The 21,953-nt window shown below is 37.7% G+C and overlaps 3 protein-coding genes across 5 annotated transcripts; all 3 read right to left on the bottom strand.

The window, feature by feature from the left end:
* Nucleotides 1-820: 820 nt before the first annotated feature.
* Nucleotides 821-1,920, bottom strand: LOC122648976 (expansin-A11-like). Its single transcript, XM_043842308.1, has 4 exons — nt 1,779-1,920; nt 1,379-1,700; nt 986-1,299; nt 821-860 (listed from the first exon to the last, which is right to left on the bottom strand). Exons 1-3 carry the CDS (start codon nt 1,918-1,920, stop codon nt 993-995), a joined length of 771 nt encoding a protein of 256 aa, XP_043698243.1. The 3' UTR covers nt 821-860; nt 986-992.
* A 4,433-nt stretch (nt 1,921-6,353) lies between these two features.
* Nucleotides 6,354-9,043, bottom strand: LOC122645430 (inhibitor of trypsin and hageman factor-like). Its single transcript, XM_043838764.1, has 3 exons — nt 9,025-9,043; nt 8,751-8,893; nt 6,354-6,434 (listed from the first exon to the last, which is right to left on the bottom strand). The coding sequence occupies exons 1-3, from the start codon at nt 9,041-9,043 to the stop codon at nt 6,354-6,356; spliced, it is 243 nt and encodes an 80-aa protein (XP_043694699.1).
* Nucleotides 9,044-15,153: 6,110 nt separating this feature from the next.
* LOC122648980 (ubiquitin-like protein 5) lies at nt 15,154-21,402 on the bottom strand. Of its 3 annotated transcripts, none has more exons than XM_043842312.1 (2): nt 21,130-21,402; nt 15,154-15,196 (listed from the first exon to the last, which is right to left on the bottom strand). In XM_043842312.1, exon 1 carries the CDS (start codon nt 21,353-21,355, stop codon nt 21,134-21,136), a length of 222 nt encoding a protein of 73 aa, XP_043698247.1. In that variant the 5' UTR covers nt 21,356-21,402; the 3' UTR covers nt 15,154-15,196; nt 21,130-21,133. The 3 variants fall into 3 exon arrangements, with proteins under 3 accessions (XP_043698247.1, XP_043698246.1, XP_043698248.1); XM_043842311.1 differs by having other exon boundaries at nt 21,115-21,402; XM_043842313.1 differs by lacking the exon at nt 15,154-15,196 and adding an exon at nt 15,429-15,450.
* Nucleotides 21,403-21,953: the final 551 nt, after the last annotated feature.

Consider the following 21,953-nt stretch of genomic DNA (forward strand, 5'->3'; position numbering starts at 1 on the left):
AAATGCATATCAAATGCAGCCTTAATGTGCTCTTATAAAAATGTGTTGATCATAAGGATCAAGAACAACCCTATTGAGGTGGAAACATCTCCAGCATTCTTAAAGGTTAGCTGATGAAAAGCATATTTATCCAATCATTCTCTGTGTCTGCTTTCTAATTTGTCTTCCTAATTGCTATTGTTTTTGGGCTGTCAGTGCTGGTTCAATTAAATTATGATTTCACCTGTGACCAAATAACTTAAAACTCTTTTCCTAAGTTTGAAATTTGACATTTTGAGCTACAGACTTCTGAAGTTTTAGATATTTGCTTCTTAGAGTTGCAAATTTGTGTTTCACCATATCAAGTAGAATACTAAAGGTCTTCAATAGAAAAATAAAAGTAAAATAGAAAAACTAATTAAAGACATGCCTGCATTTGTTTTACTCAAATGCAAATACAAAAAGTTGAAAAAATAACATTCATTTCAAAATTTAGGGGTATCTTGGTCATTGGTACTTCAGGTATGGAGGTCTCCACCATCATTACATGGACTCTTTCCTAAACTCAATCATAGCAATTACATTGAGATATTAAAAGGTGAAATGGGGTCTATTAGGAACCTTATAACCATATGACTCCAATTGTGGGGATTCAACTTAAGAACCCACCCCCTAAAAATAAAAAAAAAATAAAAAATAAAAACCTAGGAAACATAAGGGTTTCATTGTTGGGTTGTTTCAACCCTAGACTAAGAAGCAACTACACCAAATCTAAGAGCAAATTGCTTTCTTTCACACCTCCATTCCATAGCATGTATGGGTAGCAGGCTACTTCACTAAAATAACGAACAAGCCTCTGCAAAATTGCACCCGAGGCTGTATTTGATATGTATTCTTAGAATTCATTCTAGGTTGATTTCGAGCAATAAAACAACTATTTTTATCATTTGAGAATACGAAATCGACTTAGAATACATTCCAAGAATGCATACCAAATGCCGCCTAAGTTGAACTTAGAATTGTACTGTGCTAGAGAAGGTCTGACCAAAATTCCAATTTGATGGGACTATGTTTGGGAAGAGACGGGTCTCTCCATCATCAGAAGTGACCTTAAAAGAGAGAGACTGGCCATTGAGATAGGCATTGGATTGCCAATTAGCTCCCCAGTTCCTCGACATCGCCATCCAATCGGTTTTCGAACCTTTAATCCATGCAACCTTGATTGCTCCACTCCCTCCCACATTGTGTATTAAGACCAGTTCAAAGTAGTTATTCCCACCAATGGTGAACCTTACTCCACCATGTTTCTTGCATGGAACCCTACACCAATGCCTAATGTAAGTATATATGAAATTGTAAAACCTAAAAATAGAGACATAGAGAAAACCCAATCACAAACCTTTGGTAGATAACAGGTACAATCCCTCCTTTATAGATACCAATCTTCTCCCACGCAGGTTGAGACATATCAAAATGCTCCAATGGAGGATTGCACCAGCCGCCATTGTCGTTTGGAAGATCATTATTTGGTGGACAGAAATTGGTAGCAGTAACAGTTACGGATTGCCCCTTTATGCACCATTGAGGGTCTGATTTGTAGTCACATATGATCCTGTAGCATTGCCCACAAGAGGCACCATTGTTGAACAAGGCAGTACTTAAAGCTGTAGTTGCTGTCCCATAACCATTTGAGTACAAGTTACCGTAACCACAGGCACCACCTGTTACCAATCAATAATCCAATGAAATTCAGTTCTGGTAGCAGAGAGAGAAACATTAAAGACGAACCGGTTACATACCCATTGTTCCGGAAGCGTCGCTACCGCCGTAGAAAGTGGCTTTGGCATTGGTCCATCCAGAAGGATTAAAGGCCTTGACATGATTGTATTGATGAAAGAATACCAACACGATGAATAATGCAAAAATGATGGTCTTCGCCATGAAATGAGAGGAAGAATGAAAAAGATAGTGAGAAATAATGAAAAAGCAAATAATGAAGAGGGTAGGTTTGAGACTATATTTCTTATATAGTTAAGAGATTATCTGAATGAGTCAACTACTTGGAGTAGTTCACTATAAACAGGGAACTCACGGTGCTCTTCTAGTAAAACTCTAGTCTTCCAGTGATCCACATATTTAGGGTTAGTTTAAACCAACGATTTAGAATGTTTGGATCAATCTACCGATTTGGATTTGTGAAACCATGAATAGATTTGGCGAAAGGATCGACAAAATAGCGTTTTACATTAGGAGTTGGATTGCTGACTTCAAATATCGGATCGGTATCATATTTTTCTTAGTCTTTCACGCCTTGATTTAGTGGGTGAGGCCTTTTTTTTTCTTTTGGAAAATTTCTTAGATCCACTTGATAAGAACGAAATTTACAAAATATGTAGGCTTCAACTTAGTTTTACATCCACTACTTACCATTTCAAAAAGATTTACTTAATCCACAAAGTTGGTTAGTACAAGGAAAAAATAAAAACAAACTTCCAAAATTGCCCCAATTGCATTTATCGAAAATAAAAAACTGTTTTAAGAAGTTTGCAAAGTGTCTCTTTCACGTTTCACCCAATAATATTTGTAAAGATATTCTAAAAAATAATAATATCATAATTGAAATTAAGCTTTTTTTTTTTTTTTTTTTTGGGTAAAAATTAAGCTTTTCTTTTAGGACTAAGTCTCCATCTACCCATAGAGGTAAGAGGACGGTTCACCTACCATCGTAGGGTTCACAAACCCCTCCCAGGGTTTTAATATGTTCCAAAATATCCTTCCGATACCCTTTCCCGCTTTGCAGTGAATTGGGATCACATTCACCGTCGTATGGAGACATTGATCACCACACGCCCTTTTTGTACTTGAGGTTAGATTTTTTTTTTGAATTTTTATGATCTCGAATTTTGGTATTCAATTTTCTTTGTTTTTTACTTCCATTACCTTTGGACTATGACGCTATAAAATATGTTTTCATCTTTTATTATGGTATTACCACTTTAAATTTTAAAATCCTCCATGACCATAATACCGTAATAGGTATTACCACTTCCCGTAATCTTTTCATCCTACTTTATTACAATCTTTCTCTTTTTTTGTGGACTTCACGGTTGTTTTCTTTAATGTGGTTTAACTAGTTTTTTACTTTTCAATAAATGAGGTTAGGGCAATTTTGAAAGTTTGCTTTTATTTTGGATGAGTACAAACTAACTTTAGGGATTAAGTAAATCTTTTCAAGTAGTGGATGTAAAATAAATTTAAAACCTACTTATCCTGTGATTTCCGTTTTTATCTAGTGGATCTAAGACATTATCCCTTTTTTTATTAAAAGGAGTGGGTGAGGTTGAAGAGGTGGAAAAGGTAAGCACAAAAAAAAAAACAGGGATTAGATAAGCTCAACAGAAAATTAGGGATTAGGGAAACTGTAAAAAGTGTGATTACTGAATTTTTAGAATTGTTTTTTGATTTTTTAAAAACTTTTTTTGACCGATACAATAACCGATCCCATAAAATCTGGATTTTGATCATATTGACCGATCTAGTAGATTTTGATCGATCCAGATCGATTTAATTTCAACTGACTCCAAATTTGATTTATTTTTTTGTATTAGAAATTTGACTCTTTCAGCCAAAAACTTCTGAAGTTTTGTTTCTTTTTATATATTCTCATAAACTAAATTATTAAAAATAAGTTTAGGTATTAACAAAAGTGTCATGCCTTACCCCTTACGAATTGGACAATTTAATTTGCCCCTTTATGACCTGTGCAGCTCCCCTTCGTTGTACTCCCTCGACCCTCACCTTGTCGTCCAGTACCGCCATCAACAACATTGCCTCTCTTGTCTCCGCCAACAGCGTCTCCCACACCATCACTAGTGGGCCCATAGTTAACAAATTCAGATTCAGGAATTATTGGAATAAAGAATTATTCGGAACAATTGATTTTGTTAAATTTAAGAATTCTTTCAAAGAAACGGACAAAATAAAATTCAGATTCAAGAATTATTCGTTGTAAAAAAAATAATTTATACGTTATTTTTAATATTTGTAGTACATGTTAAACATTATCAACTAATTGTCATATGTGCATAATTGGGATACCGTTTGTTTCATCAATAAAAAAACATAACAAAAATTAAAAATCATAACAGGATCTTCATGTAAGGATCTCAAGTTAAACTTTAGGATCACATGTAGTTCTTGACTATATAAATTATTATTTTTTTGATAAACTTTGACTATATGATTGTGATGAGAACATTTTTTACCTAAAAATCAAATTGAGACCTTTTGAATTGATCATGGATATTTTATTGAGTCACGTGTGCCAAAATATTTGTTCTTAACAATGGTTTTAAACCATCAACCACAAAAAAAAAATAAAAAATTTACAATTACTCGACCATTTTTTTTTTGTTATCGACTTCTAAGTTCTAACCAAGAATTTCTACAAAAAAAAATCTAACCAAGAATTTACATAGTGAATAATTAATTTTTATCTTTGTTAGGCAGTCATAAGCTTAGTTGTTTAATTCATTGAATAATTTCAGAATCCGCATTTTTTTTAAGGGGGGGGGGGGTTACCAAAAAAAATAGGGTTTTGAGGAGTTTTTTTTTTATAATGGCAAGTAATTCGGATTCGTCGAATTATTCCCAAATAATTCGATAAATCTCTATATAGCACGACTTTTTCCTATTCTTTGAGCCCAATTCGGATTCAGACGAATAATTCATAAAATTCGGATTTGCCGAATAATTCAGAGAATTAAACAACTAGGCGTGGGACACCATCGTCTTCCTACACTTCTCCTTCTTCACCACCCTTGCCATCACTTCCTCGGATTAAATTTTCCACCACCAAAGTGGTCCATTGAGAACTTCCCAAGGTCCTAAAACTCTTTGTTATTCTTGACATCCCTAACCTCCCCCCTTCCTCCCATGATTATATCCCATCAATCACCCTCAACCTCCCTCCTTCCTCACACGATTCCATATCCATCAACCACTGACGATCAGCAACAGATAAAGAAAAATATCGATAGCAGGTTTGGTAACTCTATTTGGACACAACAACTGATTCAAATTATTTCTTGGGTGTGGAGGAAAGTCATTAAGTACCGGGATCAAATTGGATCGCTTGTTCAACACAAATTAGGTAATTTAGCTTCTACTTTGCATTGGCTTGACCTTTGGCACCCAGAAGGGGTTCTACTTATCTAGTATGATGCAGGATCTAATACACTAGCCTCTGTGCAATCCATTTTGATTGATGGAAGATGGAGTCATGAACCAGTCATCTCTTCAAATTTTGACCAAGTCTGGGACCAGTTAGACAGCATTCTCGGTGGAACGGGTCAAGGGAAGATTCAATCATATGGAAGGGATCCCCCTCTACTGGTACCTTCTCTACTAGATCAGCCTGTAGCATAATGTGGATCCATTCTCCTAAGATGGTTTGAGCTGACCATGTTTGGTCTAAGAATTGTATTTCTAGGCACTCGACAACCACTTGAAGATGTTTGGTAAACAGCCTGCCTACCAACGACCAGCTTCGTGAGAAAAATGTGTTGGTGTCCCCCTTTTGTTACTTTTCTTGGGCAAGGTTGGAGACCAAAGTTCATATATTTTTTAACTACTTTTAATAGACAGGTTTGGGGAGTTATCTTGAAGCTTTATTCTCCTTAGGGTGGGGAGTAATGTTATCTCTTGGAAGCTAGATGGATTGCTAATTCTTTTAAAGGAGATTCGATTGGTGGTATTGTGTCTGTGCTACTATTGGTTATGTATGAAAGGAGAGAAACTTCCATATTTTCAGTAACAAGATCAAGACTAGCCCTTCTATTTTTGGTGATATCCAAGATGTTGAAGATCGATGTGGGGCAGTTATCCCTAAGGGTAGAGAACTCCTAAGAACTTGCTTCTAGCTGAAAGATGGACGGTCCATCCAATTTGGGAGAATAGGTGAGTTGGTTAGGTCTTATAATATGTAATTGGTGATCTGGTTTTGTGCTGTGTTGTTTTTGTTTCTCTAAGCCTCTTGAGATTTATCCTTGAGGCCTTGTTCGGTTGGCTTTTAGCCTTTGCTTTTAAGTGTTTTTGTTCAACCTTTCAATAAATTGATACTACTTACCAATAAATTTAAAAATAAAAAGGCCAACTATAGAAATCAGAGACAAATCAACAAAAATTCTTATTTTGTTCAATTGTACGTTTTTAAAGTATTTGTCCTTATAGAATAAATGTCGTGGCCTCGTGGGAGAATTCCATACAATCATTTTCAAGCCATGACTCGAGTGAATTCTCCCTTGTCTGCATAGAATTGGACAATTTTCCCCATGGTTTTATCCTCTCAAGTGCGGTGCAATGCCCAATCCACCTTAAAGTGCATCAGACGGTGGGCAATGCACCTTTTCACCTTTAAAACCCATCAATTCACCTTTGGCCACCGTCGGATGGACCTGCCCAGTGCACTACACTTGAGAGGATAAAAATTTGGAGCTTTGTTGCTTTCTCCATATGACTTTAACCATCCACCCAATTAGTTTGATTACGTTCCCCGCCATTGGTGGCAATAGATGGTAACTAGGCATTCTCCTAGAAAATAAGGCAACTCTCTCTCTCTCTCTCTCTCTCTCTCTCTCTCTCTCTCTCTCTCTCTCTCTCTCTCTCTCTCTCTCTCTCTCTCAGACGATCTTCTGAAGCTGCTCTAGGCCCTTCAAACAAGGCATATGCTCCACCAACAATGGTGGTTACTCGATATCGATCTACACAGAATTGATGTGGATGAGTGGTGCTTCATGGCTAGAGTTGATCAACAAGTTAACTTCTATAATTCTCCTATTGGGAAAATTTGATAACCCTTTTCCCACATTTGTTAAAAAAATGGAGAAATGTGACAATACGTGAATAATAATTATGAATAGTGTCACTTGAATAGTGACTAATGAATAGTTTCATGTGATTAGTAACTGTGGGAGGCCCATGTGTGCATAAAGTGATAATACATAGAAATTTCTACCAAAAAAAAAAAAGATAATACATAGAAATGGTAATAACAAATTCACATACACAAGTATTTACGTGGTTCAGCTATATCTACATCCACAGGCGTAATTGAGAGTTCTTCATTATAAAAGAATTGAGAGAATAACAATACAAATAATAACGCTTTTGATTTATACCAACCACCCTATATCCAAAACTGGATACCCCTCTTATACACTATCTCTCAACTCACATTCTCAAACCTTTCAAGAGAATACTCAAAAAAGAACCCAATACTCCACAAAACCCTCACCCATGCACAGCTCACTTGTTCATTTCTTAAACTTGTGTTGTTCAATATGTAGGGTTCTTTCCCTCCCCCTATTTATAGATGTTCAGACGAGAGTAAATTCTAAATGCACTATGTGATAAGTGTTAGCGAATGGACGGGTAGGTGGAACCCCATCCCTGTTTTTCTTCTACCTCTTTAATGACTGAATTCTCCATTGGCCCTTTACATCACTTACCTCTTCTTTTCATTTATTTTGTTTTGGCTCTTTCTTTCCCCATCTTCTGTTGGTGGAGACACGCCATGTGAGGAGGACCCCAATATCTCCCCTCTTATGATATTTGGGGGTTTTCCTATTGAATCTGTTGCTCAATTAATGTTAGATTTGAAGAGATGGACACCTCCGATGCTTACTGTTGAATTTATAATGATGGTCGATGTTGGTTTGTCATTTACGTAAAATAACACTATAATAAAATGTATTATATCACTTATTAGCTTCATATATAATATATTATATAATAAAATGTGTGTGATATTTAAAGTTTAATATATATATTAGTATAACTTAAAAATAGGGTCGGATACTTAAAAAACAGGGTCGAATAGGATTAGGGTAGGTCGGGCCAGGCTCAGCCCAAGGCCTCAACCTTGGCCCGACATGATCCTGACTCAGAGCTACAAATTTCCAGCCCTTGAACTGCCCTCAAGGCCAAGATATCTTAACCCAGGCCATGTTCGGGCTGACAAGACCAAACTTGCACCCCTTGTGCAACATGGGTTCGTCACACTCTCTCTCTAGGATTGGGCTCCTCTGCAGCACTGGCTCCCTCCAACGAGCATCCAATGACTGTGTTGGTTGGATGTGCGCTAGGATGTGTGACTGCACGCTCTCGACGTACATTCAGCTAGCCCAACCATTGGATGCTCACTGGGCATTCCCTAGGCACTAGGTAGTAGGCACTGGGCTCGCTAGAGAGGAACCGGAACCCTCTATCTATTGGGGAATTTTTTGGATAATGTCATATTGAATCCGATGCTCATTGCTTAGATTTGTGGAAATAGTTGGGCCAGTGCCGATTCATCACTCACTGTCTCTCTCTCTCTCTCCCTCTCAACCAATCCAAATGACAAAAAAAAATGAAAGGTAAAAAAATATATATTAATTAAAAACGTAAATATGTGAGGGAAGTCATTGTTTTAGATAATTTTATAATATTTAAACTTATTTTAACTAATTTAATTAAAAGAAAGATTGAATGAATAATTTGATAAATTGAAATCCAAAATTCAAATTTGAAGAATCTTGTAATATTCCTAGATTTAAAATCATGGCACTATCCGACGAATTTTTATCCTTTCCGTGTCGTGTTCAGTACAGTTGTCTGGTGCCTCTAATAAGAGGGGGTGGACCCCACCTGAACAGTGTGTTCAGACAGGGGATTATGTTGTCATTTCTGAACTCTATAAGAAGAACCGGACAACTGTACCAGACACAGACCCAAACCCTGTTGCACCGGAAACCCTTAGTAACTGGAGTTCCATCGAGCAAAATAATCGCATCAACGTTAGGATTCTGTGTCTCGATTTTTGCCGCTGCCGCATCGCCATGGGCGCCTTCAAGTTCTGGCCATGAGTTCTTACCTGAAATTAAGAAATCTTGGAAATTATGAAGGATATATCATAGTGGACAAACTAACGAAGATGAATACGAATAAATTGGAAGTTTTCTTGAGAATTTAGAAGAAGAATGGATAGAAGTAGGGACTACTTACCAGGACATTCTGAAGCCATAATCTTTCTTTGTTGTTAGCAACTGTCTGTGTTGCGCCTGCGCCTGCGCCTTCTAGTTGTAGGGGATAGTGACTGGTGTTCGGTTTCTTATTGTAGCGTGTATGTGTGTGTGTACGACACGGGTTTAAATAGTTTCTGAGATTAGACTTTGGAGGTCTCTCGAAGTCCCAAGGTGTTGAATTTTGACTGCTGAATGCTCATGGTCACATAAGTGGTACCCCACCCCTTCCCCTTCCCCTTCCCCTTCCCCTTGCCCTTTTTTTGGCCTTTTTCTTTGAACGTTTTCAGTTTTCATTATTATTTAATCAAAGGTGCGGATTTTACGTCATTGATCTCTTTGATTTACATATGTTGGAGCTATATGAAAAAAAGCTGAAAGAGATTAAACTTAAACAAATTTGATTATTAACAATTCTAATTCATGAATTACTAATGAATCATCAGACTGTAGAATTTCCATTTTCTAATCAAAGAAATGTAGTTCTTTAAACTCCGACGTCCTAAGTTCGAATCCCACTGCCCTTATCTTGAGTCAGCCATTATTCGGTCTCAAGTAGGTCATTGTGACGGGGTTTAGTGCGATAATAGGTGCGGTGGCCATCCTATTGCCGGGGGGGATTAGTCTGGCCAATATATGCGGATACCCCTCGTAATCCCAAAAAAAAAAAAAAAAACGAAAGAAATGTAGTAAAAAATGAATCATCAATTAAGAGAAAACTTTTATGATTGTAAAATAATCCATGTATAAAAAGTGTGTACCAACTTCCTGTTTTGAACATAGCAACAGAAGATGTGGGTTGAATCGTGTCAAATCGGCTCTCTCTTTAAGGTTGTAGACGTCCCTATTGATGAAATTTAAGTTCTTTGCAAATCAACCTCCAAATTAAAACAACCCCTACTTGAGGCTAAACTAGTGGTGTTGTATTCATTGACCGGTTCACTTAGGGACACCAAGAGTTGTACTCAATTGGACATGAAAAAATCAATGCCTAGAAAAAACCAAGAGAAATCAAAGTTTGGATTCATTGTCTCCGAAATTGTGATGGGCTTAATCCCCTCTCTATATATATAAAAGAGAAAAAGAGATACCACCAAGGGTTGTCTTTGAAAAACATGTCGAATACCATTCCACAAGATATGTTTGTTAACCACTCATACTTCCCATAGTCATACCAATTGATTACTTAAGTGTTTATTAGGAAAAGACACATCCCTCTAATAAATCTATTAGGACACGTTGTTGCAGATGTCTTCTGAACTTGAATCTACATTAAGTCTAATAAACCATGTTATAGAGTACAGGTGAAGTCAGAATTCTTGAACCTTTCTTCATTGGGAAACACACTCTTTAGCCATTATAAATAGAGTAACAATAATTCACCCAAAAAAATAAAATAGAGTAACAATAAATTTTCAAATGGACAATGGAATTCTTAGACCATTTACCAATAAATTTATTCCTATGGATACATTTGTTTCAGGAAACAGTGTAACACCCTTTAGGTCGGTCTTGTTCTCCAGATTTTTTATTTTTTATTTTTATTTTAGTAAGCAAAGTATACCCTTTGGTTGATTGAGGAGAAATCCAACTGGTTGTAGATTACATTTCCTTTATCCAGTTTGTCATTGGAAATATTGTTTTATTTTTCTCTTCCACACAAGGCTGGAGAAATGCAAAAGAAGCTTTGATGAATGCTTGCATTTTGAATCATAAGTGATAAACCCAAAATTATACAAGTCAATCGTGAGCCACCACGTGTCCTAGCACAAGAGGGAAGACCACCCAAGCTCGGCCACTTCAAGACTCACTCGTTAGCCCAGAAGGAGAAGGACCAACAAGGTCACTCAAGGTTCAAGACCAAATACTACACGCAAGCCACTAGCATCATCGCCGAGATATACTTCACCTCACCACTTGGTGAGTACCATCTACAAGAGGTATAATCTCAGATGGACTCATGCACCAAGGATTTTATCCAACATACAAGGGAGCATGCATGTCTATCTACTGAGAACATCTTCCCTACTGCGACTCTACCTCCCATGGGGGAGCAACCGACTAAGTGATAAATCCTACTAACGAGAAACACCTATCTACTACGAGGACTACTCGTTACCAACTGGGATTTTCCACACCGCCATACTTCACTATAAATTCCTAGGTACTCTACCCCATGAAGGCATCTTAAATTCTAACTATTCATCTGTTGCTTAGAGAAATCTAACTTAGGCATCGGAGAGTCCTAGGCCAGAACCACACCGGTTCTCCCTTGTCACTAAGGTCCTTTTGCAGGTTACGGTACCCAAAGGACCCACTGGCAATTTCTTGACGCAACAATAAGACTCATAATTTACAGCTTGGTTTTGCCACAATGGTCATTATTGACCATAAATGTCTGCCCAGAATTTATGAATGTCTGATAATATTCCCCACTGATGCACAATACCCTCTCTCGACCATCAAAATGACCCCGTGCCGAAGGAAAACATCCAATTCTTTTTTTTTTTTTTTTGCTAAAAGGATTCATTGATTTAAATAAAAAAGAGAAAGAGAAATACATAACAAGAGAACCTGAACATTCCCAGGCAAGAAGCTAGAAGAAGAACAGGCCCACCTACGACGAAGCTCTAAGCAACAACTGCTCCCCCCCCCCCCCCCTAATAAATCAAATTTGAATTTAGCTTGGACATAGCATCAATTCCAAGCTCCTCAGCAATGTGATTTGGGAATTGAACCAAATACCCGAAGCCCCTGATTTTGCAACATTTTTCGCCAAGAAGTCTACAATGTGATTTGCCTCTCTATAGCAGTATGTGAGAATCAAGCACAAGAACGGTTGAAGATATGTCTAGTCTCGAAGTGTGAACCAAAGGATTAATCTAGATTGAATTGAAAGAACAACAAACTTAAAGTCCGATTCAATCCACAAGGCAAACACGTTCAACTCCTTCGCTTTGAGAAATCCATCCTAAGAGGCCAGCAAAGTGGGCATATCTAAGTTCTACAACTTTGTTTTAAAAAAGAGATTTATTTATTTATTTATTAAAATTCAGATGCACTCTAATTGCCTATGCACATCTGTGTGTAGTTGTGTGTGGATCTCAACGGGGTGGCCATGATTTGTTTTCAAACATTATTTCAAATTCATCAAAATTCGATATTTTATATAACAAAAGTTTGATCTCAGGATAATTCACTAAAATTGAAATTTTATGCATTAGACTAAGCTTTGTCTTTTGAACTTTAAAATTTTAGGTTATGTATAAATTATTAAGAAAGCCTTAATAAGTGCAAGTTAATAAAGTGGGTTCGATTACAAATTTGAAAAAAATTTACATTGATTTTACATCAATTCACTAGTTAAATTAATTTCATTTCACTTCCATTGCAACCAAATGACATAAAAGGGCAAAAAAAAAAAAGGGTTTTTTACAATTACCATCCCAAAATTTTACTATCTACTATTACCCCCCCCCCCCAAAAAAAAACTTTCAAACAACTGTTACCCCCCCCCCCCCCATTGATGCATACTAACCACTAACTGACTCCCACCGTTACATTTCAGTAACAGTGGGGGTTAGTTGTGACAGTGTGCCCTTGTCACAGATTTTTTAGGACCAAAATGCCTTTTTCGGTTGGTAATTGTAAAAAAACCCCACCCCATCAATTCACCAAAAAAAAAATAAAAATGGACCACCAACCCCACCACCACCACCTCCTCCTCTTTCTTCTTTGTCAGAACACCATTGCCACAACCCCATCCTCTGTTTTTTCTCACCAACCCCCTTTGCTTTTTTATTTTGCCATTCATTTCTTGATCCTTCAAGAAGCCCAGAAATGCAAGAAAGCCAAAATGAAAAATCTTCCTTTCCACCCGCCTCCACCGCCACCTCCACCTCCACCTCCACCTCCACCACCACCACCATCGTCATCCCGAGGTGGAAAGAAACTCAAAAATCCCTTGCTTTGTTTCTAAAACTTATTTCTCTTCAGTTTTTCACTCGGAAAGAAACACAAAAATCCCTTTCCCCATTTGCCCTCAATCTCTGATGGAAGCTTTCTTGTTTGTTTTCACCTTCTATTTGCAGCTCGTTGCACTTCTTAATCTTATTGGGGTTTTTGCTTTTCTGTCGTCATCTATTTTGAATGGTTTTGTGTCCTACACCTTTAAATCGTCATCAAGCTCTGGCGATTTTTCCTTGCCCTGAATGGAAGCATTGGTGATTTTTCCTTGCCTTGAAAAGCTAGGGCACAAGAGAAAGCTTTCAGATGAAGCCGGGAATTAAAAAATAGGGAGCAAGGCTGAACTGGTTGAAGAAAGATGAGCGCCGGTTAATCTCTCCTTTAATAATTTTTTGTTCTATTCATCTTAATTGCTCTTCATTTTTCTATTTTCCTGGTTTGTTACTGCCGACATTCTGTTTTGGGTGGTACCTGCAACTAACTAGATCTAAACCAAACTCTAACAGTCCTTTTCTGTTCTTCCTGAAATTTGGATCGAAGATTGTACACTTTTGGGTGATTCATGCCCTGGTATTTTTATTCTCAAATTTCTCCTCTACGGAGTTACTGACCTTCAATTGAAGCCTTACCTGTAACTTCCACCAGGTTCAGTTATAAAATTTTTCTTTTTCTATTTTTCTGATCTGTTGGCCTGTTGTTGATTGTTACTAAAAGATTTTTTAGTGCATAATCTTCCCCTACAATTTTGGGTGGTCATTGCGCCACCCCTCCTCCTCCTCCTTCTTCTTCTTCTTCCTCTGCAACCCCAAACCTTACTTGAGCTGAACCTTTTTTCGTATAGAGAGCGGGGGATTGCCATTGGAGTCAAGAACACGATGGCCACGAAAACTCAAGTGCTTAACCTTGACTTCGAAGAGAATATTGCCGTTAACCTCGTCAATGACAAAAAAATTGTCTTTCCCAGGGGATAAAACTTTCCTCAAAAGGTTTGGGATTGCAACGGAGGAAGAAGAAGGAGGAGGGATGGTGATGGGGTGATTTTTTTTTTTTTACAATTACCACCCCAAAAGGGCATTTTGGTCCTAAAAAATCCAGGACAAGGGCACACTGTCACGACTAACCCCCACCGTTACGGAAATGTAACGATGGGGGTCAATTAGTAGTTATTATGCATCAGTGGGGGGTAACAGTTGTTTGAAAGTTTTTTTTTGGGGGGGGGGGGGGGGGAGGAATAATAGTAGATAGTAAAGACTTTGGGGTGGTAATTGTAAAAGACCCAAAAAAAATTTACGTATACTTCCCTTCATTTCCCTTCCCTTTCAACCAAACAGAGCCTACGCAATCAACTTCATGTTGGCATGAATCTCCTCTTTAACAGAGGTTTTAGCTCGACTGATCATAGAAAAGGGGTTGCGTGCTTCTATGTGCATGTGAGGAAGGGAGAGAGACGTTAAAAATTATTCCGAAACCTTCGAGTCTGAGAGTCCTTGGCTTCCAGATTAAGAAGCCTACTCAACTCTTGAAAGTCCTGAGTTTAAGTAAAAAATCCAAGTGGACAAGCTATTTTTACTATTAACCTCGCATGAGTTCAATTCTGGATCACAGAGGCTTTACGTCAAATAAATTTTTGGGTGGGGGTAGGGGGGGAAGAATGATTTTATCAATATAAAGACCTCCACAAGCATTGTTCCATAATCCGTCACAGGATGCCATCAAGATCTGGACCGTCCCTGACAATCCCAATCCAATACCTACTACAGTGGTCGACAGAAACCCCTGCGTTCCTAGAATAAACACATCCTTCTTTGGAAAATGAATTTTGAGACATCAAACTTTTTAACAGTGTGTTCTTAGGAATAAAAACTTAAAATGATGATCCATGTATATATGGCAATTTTAAACCATCCGAATTTAGATGGTGAAGGTGAAGGTGAAGGACCCACCAAAAACCAACGTAGGTAAGGAGAACCCCAGGTTGAGGCAGAAGCAATTCAAAATTACAATACCAAGTCTTACTAATCTAGTCAAGTACCTGAGAAGTCAGAAGACTTACAACTGTAACAATGTCTGTACTACATTATCATATCATAGATTCATAGTTTCAGAAGTAGAGAACACTGATTTTTGAGTTTTGACTATCTACTTCCTGTTCTGTGAACCATCAGACAAAAGCACCTTCAACAGCGAACCTGTAATTCAATAAAAAATAAGTCAAGAAAAATGAAATCATGAAGTTAAATTTTCTTTTTTTGGATTAAATATAAAGCTCCAATATCAATATACAGGTTTCAAAAATTGGTTACAAAGAACAAAACAAAGAATGTGACCAAGTAATTAAGAACTACCAGAGATACGCAAGAGCCATAAATACAAATAAACTTCAAAACACAAAAAGGCAGCGAACATAATTCACCAGCATATACCTAAAAGCAATCATCCAACTCTGGTTACATATCCGATCTCACATGCTAAAGACAATATCTTAATATGGTGGACTGAGCAACAACAACATTGTAAAAGTTGGTTGCATACTTGAATCAGCATTTTTCAACTTTTTACAACCTCAGATGAAAGTTTAGTAGGTGGGACTGAACCTTAGTCAGGATATAGCTTTTCAATAAAGGTAACTTGGGAATAATTACAATATCCTATTTATCCAAATGCATTTTATCAAACGTAATATTTGCCCAAAAATAAGTGGAACGCATGTAGCAATCAATTCATCATCCACATGTATCTGTTTAGAATTCTCTTCAACATGTTCTACATAAAAAATGTATGCCAAATACTTTTTCACAGATTCAAGTCAAACCACAAACAATTCACAACACTAGCTTTGGCATGTTCTGCATACAATGTCTTGCTGAATATTTTTCAGCAGAGTTAAGTCAAACCACAACCAATTCACAACCTTCATTCTCAAGAACTAAAATCTCACTCTTAATGCTGTACATTGATAGCAATTGACTCATTTATCTACATGCATCTATTCAGAACTGGCAACAGTATATTTTACCGCTGTTGCGCTACATACTTTCAAAGCTAGTCATTCAGCCAAACAGTGACAATTTCAAAATCTATTTTCTTTTAGCTAAATATCTCTCATAATATTGCCCTGTTAACCTAAAGAATAATGAAATAGAAGATAACAATAAGAAACAATTGGGGCAAAAATAAGCACACAAATAGGTATTTACTTTCTAGCCATAGTGCCACTCACCAAAAAATGGCAGAGTTAATATATGCTGACAGGACAGTGAAAGGAGAAACCAAAAATGCCAGTTAACTATGACAACTATCACTGCTTTATATCCTCAGAAATGAATACTAGCTCTCCAGCCCCAACCCCACCCCCCTCCCCACCCCCCCAAAAAAAAAGTTAAAGAAATGTATCCCATATCGAAGCTGTATGATATCTGGGCTCTATCATAAATAAAGAAGGCGATAGAGTATGATGTTTCCCTGAGAATTAAAATAGGATGGTTGAAGTGGAGAGGTGCAAGCGGCATTCTGTGCAATTGGCGTATTCCTTTAAAGCTCAAAGGAAAATTTTATAGGACTGCCATTCGACCGGCCATGATGTATGGTGTGGAATGTTGGACAGTGAAGAAGCGACATGTAGATAAACTAAGTGTGGCGGAGATGAGGATGTTGAGATGGATGTGTGGCAATACTAGGAAGGAAAAAGTAAGAAATGGCCATATTAGAGCTGAGTTGGGAGTAGCTCCTATACATGAAAAGCTACGAGAGAGTCGTTTGAGGTGGCATGGTCATGTTCAACAAAAGCCTCGGGATGCACCAGTTCGGAGGAATGACTTAATTCAGATTGAAGGATCTAAAAGAGCTAGGGTAGGCCTAAAATGACCCTAGGAGAAGTATTGAGGAAAGACTTTTTTGTTTGGGCCTTCTCTCAAGCATGGCCTTGAATAGAGATGTTTGGAGGACAACGATCCATGTAGCCGACACCATTTAGGTGAGGTTTTTCCTGAGTTTCTGCCGATGTTGTTGGACTTTAGTTTCAATCTTTGTTGTTGTTGTTGTTCTTGTAGCCATACAGCTAACCATGTGCAAAAATATGATTACAGAGTATATAGGTTTTGATTAAACCAACCTCCAAACTAATCACTTGGAATAAATAAAGAGGATGGTCAATGGACAACTAACAACCACCTCCAAACAGGAAAAACTTATCCACCAACCAGTACAAAATAAAATGCCCAATTTGCAAGGAACGATTGTTGTCGGGCAGAAAGTCAAATATGCACTCCTGCATTCATAAGGCCTATAGTTATGTGAATAGAAGTGACTTACAATGGGCAGCTGAATAAAAGGTGGTCCTCCAAGTTCCTGAATTTTATTATATAATTTTCTCTCATCTTTAGACTCAAGGGCATTGTTGTGTAATTGCACTACAAGTATTCATATAGTCCAGTCATGCAATTGGCAATTTTTTATTTTATTAGTATCACTAAGTTCATTCAAGTACAATGTTTAGCTAGTAGCTGGTCCAGCAACCAAAGTCCCACATTTGATACTTCAAAGATAGAATAACTTCTCTTTTAACCAAAGAAGAGAGGTAGGTAGTAAGAAAGAGAAAGCAATTTCTAGTTTTTATCTCACTCAAGTACAATGTTTAGCTAGTAGTTGGTCCAACAACCAAAGTCCCACATTTGATACTTTAAAAGATAGAGAATAATTTCCAATTTAACCAAAGAAGAGGGGTGGGGAGTAAGAAAGCAAAAGCAATTTCTAGTTTTTATCTTATTTCTGTCAATTTTCTCAGAGATCTAAACTTGCTTGTCTTCCATGGATTTGTTATCGTTTGAAGATTACTCAGTTTCCTACCCATTGATATCAATATCTTGCATATCTTAATTGAATTGCAAAAGTTTTGTTGGGGGAGGAGGGGAAAGCAGGGAGTAACACTATGACAGAATCTCTACTTTTTATAGTCTAATTAAGGGTCTAAGAGTGTACATACTGTTTGCTTATTTTACATGGATTGGTTATCATTTGAAGGATTACAATGCAGTCAAGACTGCCCGATTAGGACTCAATTTAAGAGGTTTGGGTTTGGTTTTGGTTAAAATACAGTCCATCAATCGTTGTATGGGCCCTAAGGGGTTTCTCCTCGCGTTTTTAATTTGTAATAGCCAGTCTATAAGCCCACTATGATGATCAAGTGACAAGTATAGGATTAGGATAATAAGTCTGAGACTTCAGAGTCTGATGTAGATCAAAACATGAAGAAGAAAAGACCAAAACACTGTCACGTGAACAGTGTCACAGCCCCATATTTGCCTTGGTGGGAATATTGCTAGGAGATTGCATGCAGGCTTTATTAGAAGAGTCAATTTTGTCTATGCATGGGGGATTTGGGAGTTCAGTTTTGTTTCCATTTTAGAACTATTTTCTTAGATATTTTGTGGTTGTCAATTAAGCAACCTTAGCTCATTTTAGTTTCTAATTCTCTTACTTGTAAGGCAAGCAATAGCTGCCTATAAATATCTATGAACTCTTAGGATCCCCTAACAATTTTATGATGATGAATGGAATATTGCTTTATGCAACTTGTGTCCTGGTGAGAGGATGAAGGGCTGAGAGGTTCTTTCATTTTCCTTCTACTTCCAGTCGATCCCCTGCTGCTGCTGTTGCTGTAAGAGAGCAAACCACTGCTGCTGCTACATCTGTGAAGGCCTGATTGCAACCTTGATCAACAATCAACACTGCTGCTCTCAATTACACCATCAACTGAGGGCCTACAGCTCCTGTGGCTCAGTTTCCTCCATCAAAACCTGCTGCACTTCTAGACTCCAGAACCCAGCAACTTGTGACCCTTTTGTGATCATATTCAGGGCATCTCGACGGCACATCCTACTCTTCATTCGACCGTGCTTGGTTTTCCCAACCGGTGGCCAGATTGATATCTCCAATAACCTTCTATTTTGAAGGCTGGTTTCTAATTTCAAGCCCTCTTCACATCTCAACATTCGGCCATCAGAATTGGCTGAGATTTGGAGCATAGAACCTGTTCAACATCACCACCACACGATCTAAATTTGGTGACATTCTGCCGGCTGGTGTGGTTCTTATTTTCTAAGTTACTAATTCTGATTTTGTTGCTATTTTGATGTTTTGCTGCAACCTATCATCGATCCTACTGTAGAGTGGTTCTTACTTGAACCCCATCTATTAGTCTTGGTTTGAGCATTTTGGATTTCAGTTCATGCCATGAAAAGGATTTAGAGGTTAGTCTAATCTATAAATAAAGGGTCAGACCTCTATTGTAACACATATTGTTGATTGAGATTAATGATATTTGGTTATGTTTGCTGGTGGAGGCAATTTAATGGTGCCTATAGTAATGATTTTGTACCCACAGACACGGCCTGGTGATTCCAGCCCTGATATCCTAGTTCTTTGCTTATTAATCTACTTCTAGATTCCTGAATTTCAAGTGAGTTTTTGAACTCAATTAAAAGGTGGGTGGTGCCCAGTTTTCTGTGTAAACTTTGGACTATCAAACTTTGTTACTACTGATAGTATACCTCTCAGATTGATCTAGCATTCGGTGCATCAGCTTCTGATCTTTTTTGCTACAGATCTTGAGTAGTAATCCCTATTTTATCAGGCTAAATAAGTAGAATCATACATTCTGCCCTGACTTCCTTGATAAATATATCAAGACCTATCATCCCCATCTATAAATTAGAATTCAGTGAATTTTGGCAGGTCAAAAGGTAGTACAAGGGGCACCGGACCCAACTTTCAGCCCTATCCGATCATTATTGTCTGAGATATAAATTTTCTCCATTTGATCTATAAGTAATTGTTCTAAGATTTTCATTTTCTATGCTTCTCAAATACTGATCTCCGGTTAGGAATACAATTTACTTCTGAAAGTACAATACTCCATAAAGGGTTAAGTTTAGTACGGCCATACATCAAGTGTAGCACTTATACTGTTCATTTGGCATGTGGCAATATAGGCCAAGTGGAATAATGTAAGTGATGTAGCCTAATTGTTACATCATCAAATAAGTTATTGTAACCGATTTAGTGGGGAGTTTGAGTCCTTACATGACTCTTTGATGGGGAAGTAATCTATGAGATAGTTGTTGCTTAAAAGAAAGGAAAACAGGTCCCTGGCTTTACACTGGTTGGCAAAAATTGGTGTTACCATTGAAACGTTGCTTGAGAACTTGTGGGCAAAAAGCCAGAAGAGCCTGTTGCAATAGTAGATAAGTGACCGCCGTGGTTTGATATCAATTGACAGAAAACATAGCCAATCCGTATGACAAAATGGCAGGGAGCTTGTATGGTCCAATGAAAGAGGTAGGGACTCCATCCCCTGTTCTCCATTAATCTTCCATATAAGTATTCTTAATGAAAATATATAGAAAGCTTTCATGCATGACTAAAGAGTATTTGCAAATTCAAAAACATAAGGACAACAGAAGGTCTGAACATGACTGGCTCAAAGTAATGAGAAAGGACATCGGTACTTAAAATCTCAAAGGTGCTATGGTTCAAACAGGGAGAATCGTGAAACAGGACCAGCCAACCTGAGGGAGTTGAATTGTTATACCGGAACTCAACCCCATAAACCGGCTTACAACGTGAGAGAACCCAAGACCATATCAACCCACAATATGAGATCATAACAAGTTGCGTTCTTAAGAATATATAATTTTTATTTCCAAGTCGTTAGATAGTTGAATGATTCGCTTGATTTCTCAATCGGGAGTATTCCAAAGAGCAACCCCATGTTATTATGACAGATGTAATGTTGATTTCAACCTTCTAAATTTGCGGGATTGACACAACCCAAAAACAGTACCTTTTTTAATCAACAACTGACACACAATCTCGAAGAGGGGAATTAGTAGAAAAACGAATATACCATAGACATCATGAACATAAACTTTTTCTCCCAGAGTCCAAATTATTCCGTTCTTCGGTGATAAAATCGAACTTAACAAAAACAGATTACAAGAAAATCCAAGTCTCAAAATCAATCCACAACAAAAATCAAATTACGAGGTGATAAACAAACAACATAATAGATATACTTGAAGTGATAAAGGAGAAAGAAAGTAAATTAAACCTTGAATAGACAAACAATTTTAGTTGTAGTAGAGTTCGAGGCCCATGCCATCGTGAATCTCGTAGTCTTTGAGGGTGATATGATCTTTGTAGATGTTGTACCACTTCTGAATCCTGATCTTATCGGCTCTCGTCCCCGTCTGAGCGGCGACGAGCTTCTTCAGGTCTCCGATGGTGTCGTCATCGTTGCATTTCACCCTAACCTTCTTTCCCAGCCGATCGTTTAGTACCACTTCGATCATCTTCTCTACTTTCGCTTCTCTCTCTCTATCCAATGTCGAAACGCAAGATTTCGTATATCAGGATCGAAGATCAGCCATCTTATACGGGTTGGTAAATCCCCAATCCCGCGTTTGAAAGACGGTAGACTCTAGATTATTCTAACCAGTAAAATAAGAAACGTGTCGTAATCGAACGATTTTGATTTTCCGAATAATCAAAGCACACTTGTGGTTAGGATTGTTTTTGTACGTTTAGACAGTTTTGCGGTCGTCCGATTTCCTTAGAATTCTTACGAAAGGCAAAGCTATATGCTTCTATGTTGTATAATTAATTGTAGGACCGAGTTTCCCTCTACTCAGCGAGGGGCGAGAATGCGTATGGAAAGGTGTTTTGGAACATAGCAATACAATTTGACGGGTTAGTCAACCCTTGGATTGTGGGTGAATCGTCCTTTATGGGTTTGGATAACTTATTCTTTAAATTGTACACAAGCGGACACCTAAGGTGCGGTGGGAGAATAGGGGTGGGATTTAAAATGCTGATGTAGCACTTTAAAATCCTATCTCAATCTTGTTTGTTTTGGGATGGTGAACTTATAAAAGCTCAGGGAATAATATT

The sequence above is a fragment of the Telopea speciosissima genome, chromosome 1, assembly GCF_018873765.1.
Source record: "Telopea speciosissima isolate NSW1024214 ecotype Mountain lineage chromosome 1, Tspe_v1, whole genome shotgun sequence".
NCBI lineage: Eukaryota > Viridiplantae > Streptophyta > Magnoliopsida > Proteales > Proteaceae > Telopea > Telopea speciosissima.

What these genes read in the sequence shown, in the direction of transcription:
- LOC122648976 (XM_043842308.1), bottom strand. Translation starts at nt 1,920, where the DNA reads ATGGCGAAGACCATCATTTTTGCATTATTCATCGTGTTGGTATTCTTT. An exon ending in CGACGCTTCCGGAACAATGG is followed by an intron (nt 1,701 to 1,778) that starts GTATGTAACCGG and finishes GATTGGTAACAG; the next exon opens with GTGGTGCCTGTGGTTACGGT. An exon ending in GTACCTGTTATCTACCAAAG is followed by an intron (nt 1,300 to 1,378) that starts GTTTGTGATTGG and finishes GCATTGGTGTAG; the next exon opens with GGTTCCATGCAAGAAACATG.
- LOC122645430 (XM_043838764.1), bottom strand. An exon ending in TCCGGTGCAACAGGGTTTGG is followed by an intron (nt 6,435 to 8,750) that starts GTCTGTGTCTGG and finishes TGCACTGGGCAG; the next exon opens with GTCCATCCGACGGTGGCCAA.
- LOC122648980 (XM_043842312.1), bottom strand. Translation starts at nt 21,355, where the DNA reads ATGATCGAAGTGGTACTAAACGATCGGCTGGGAAAGAAGGTTAGGGTG.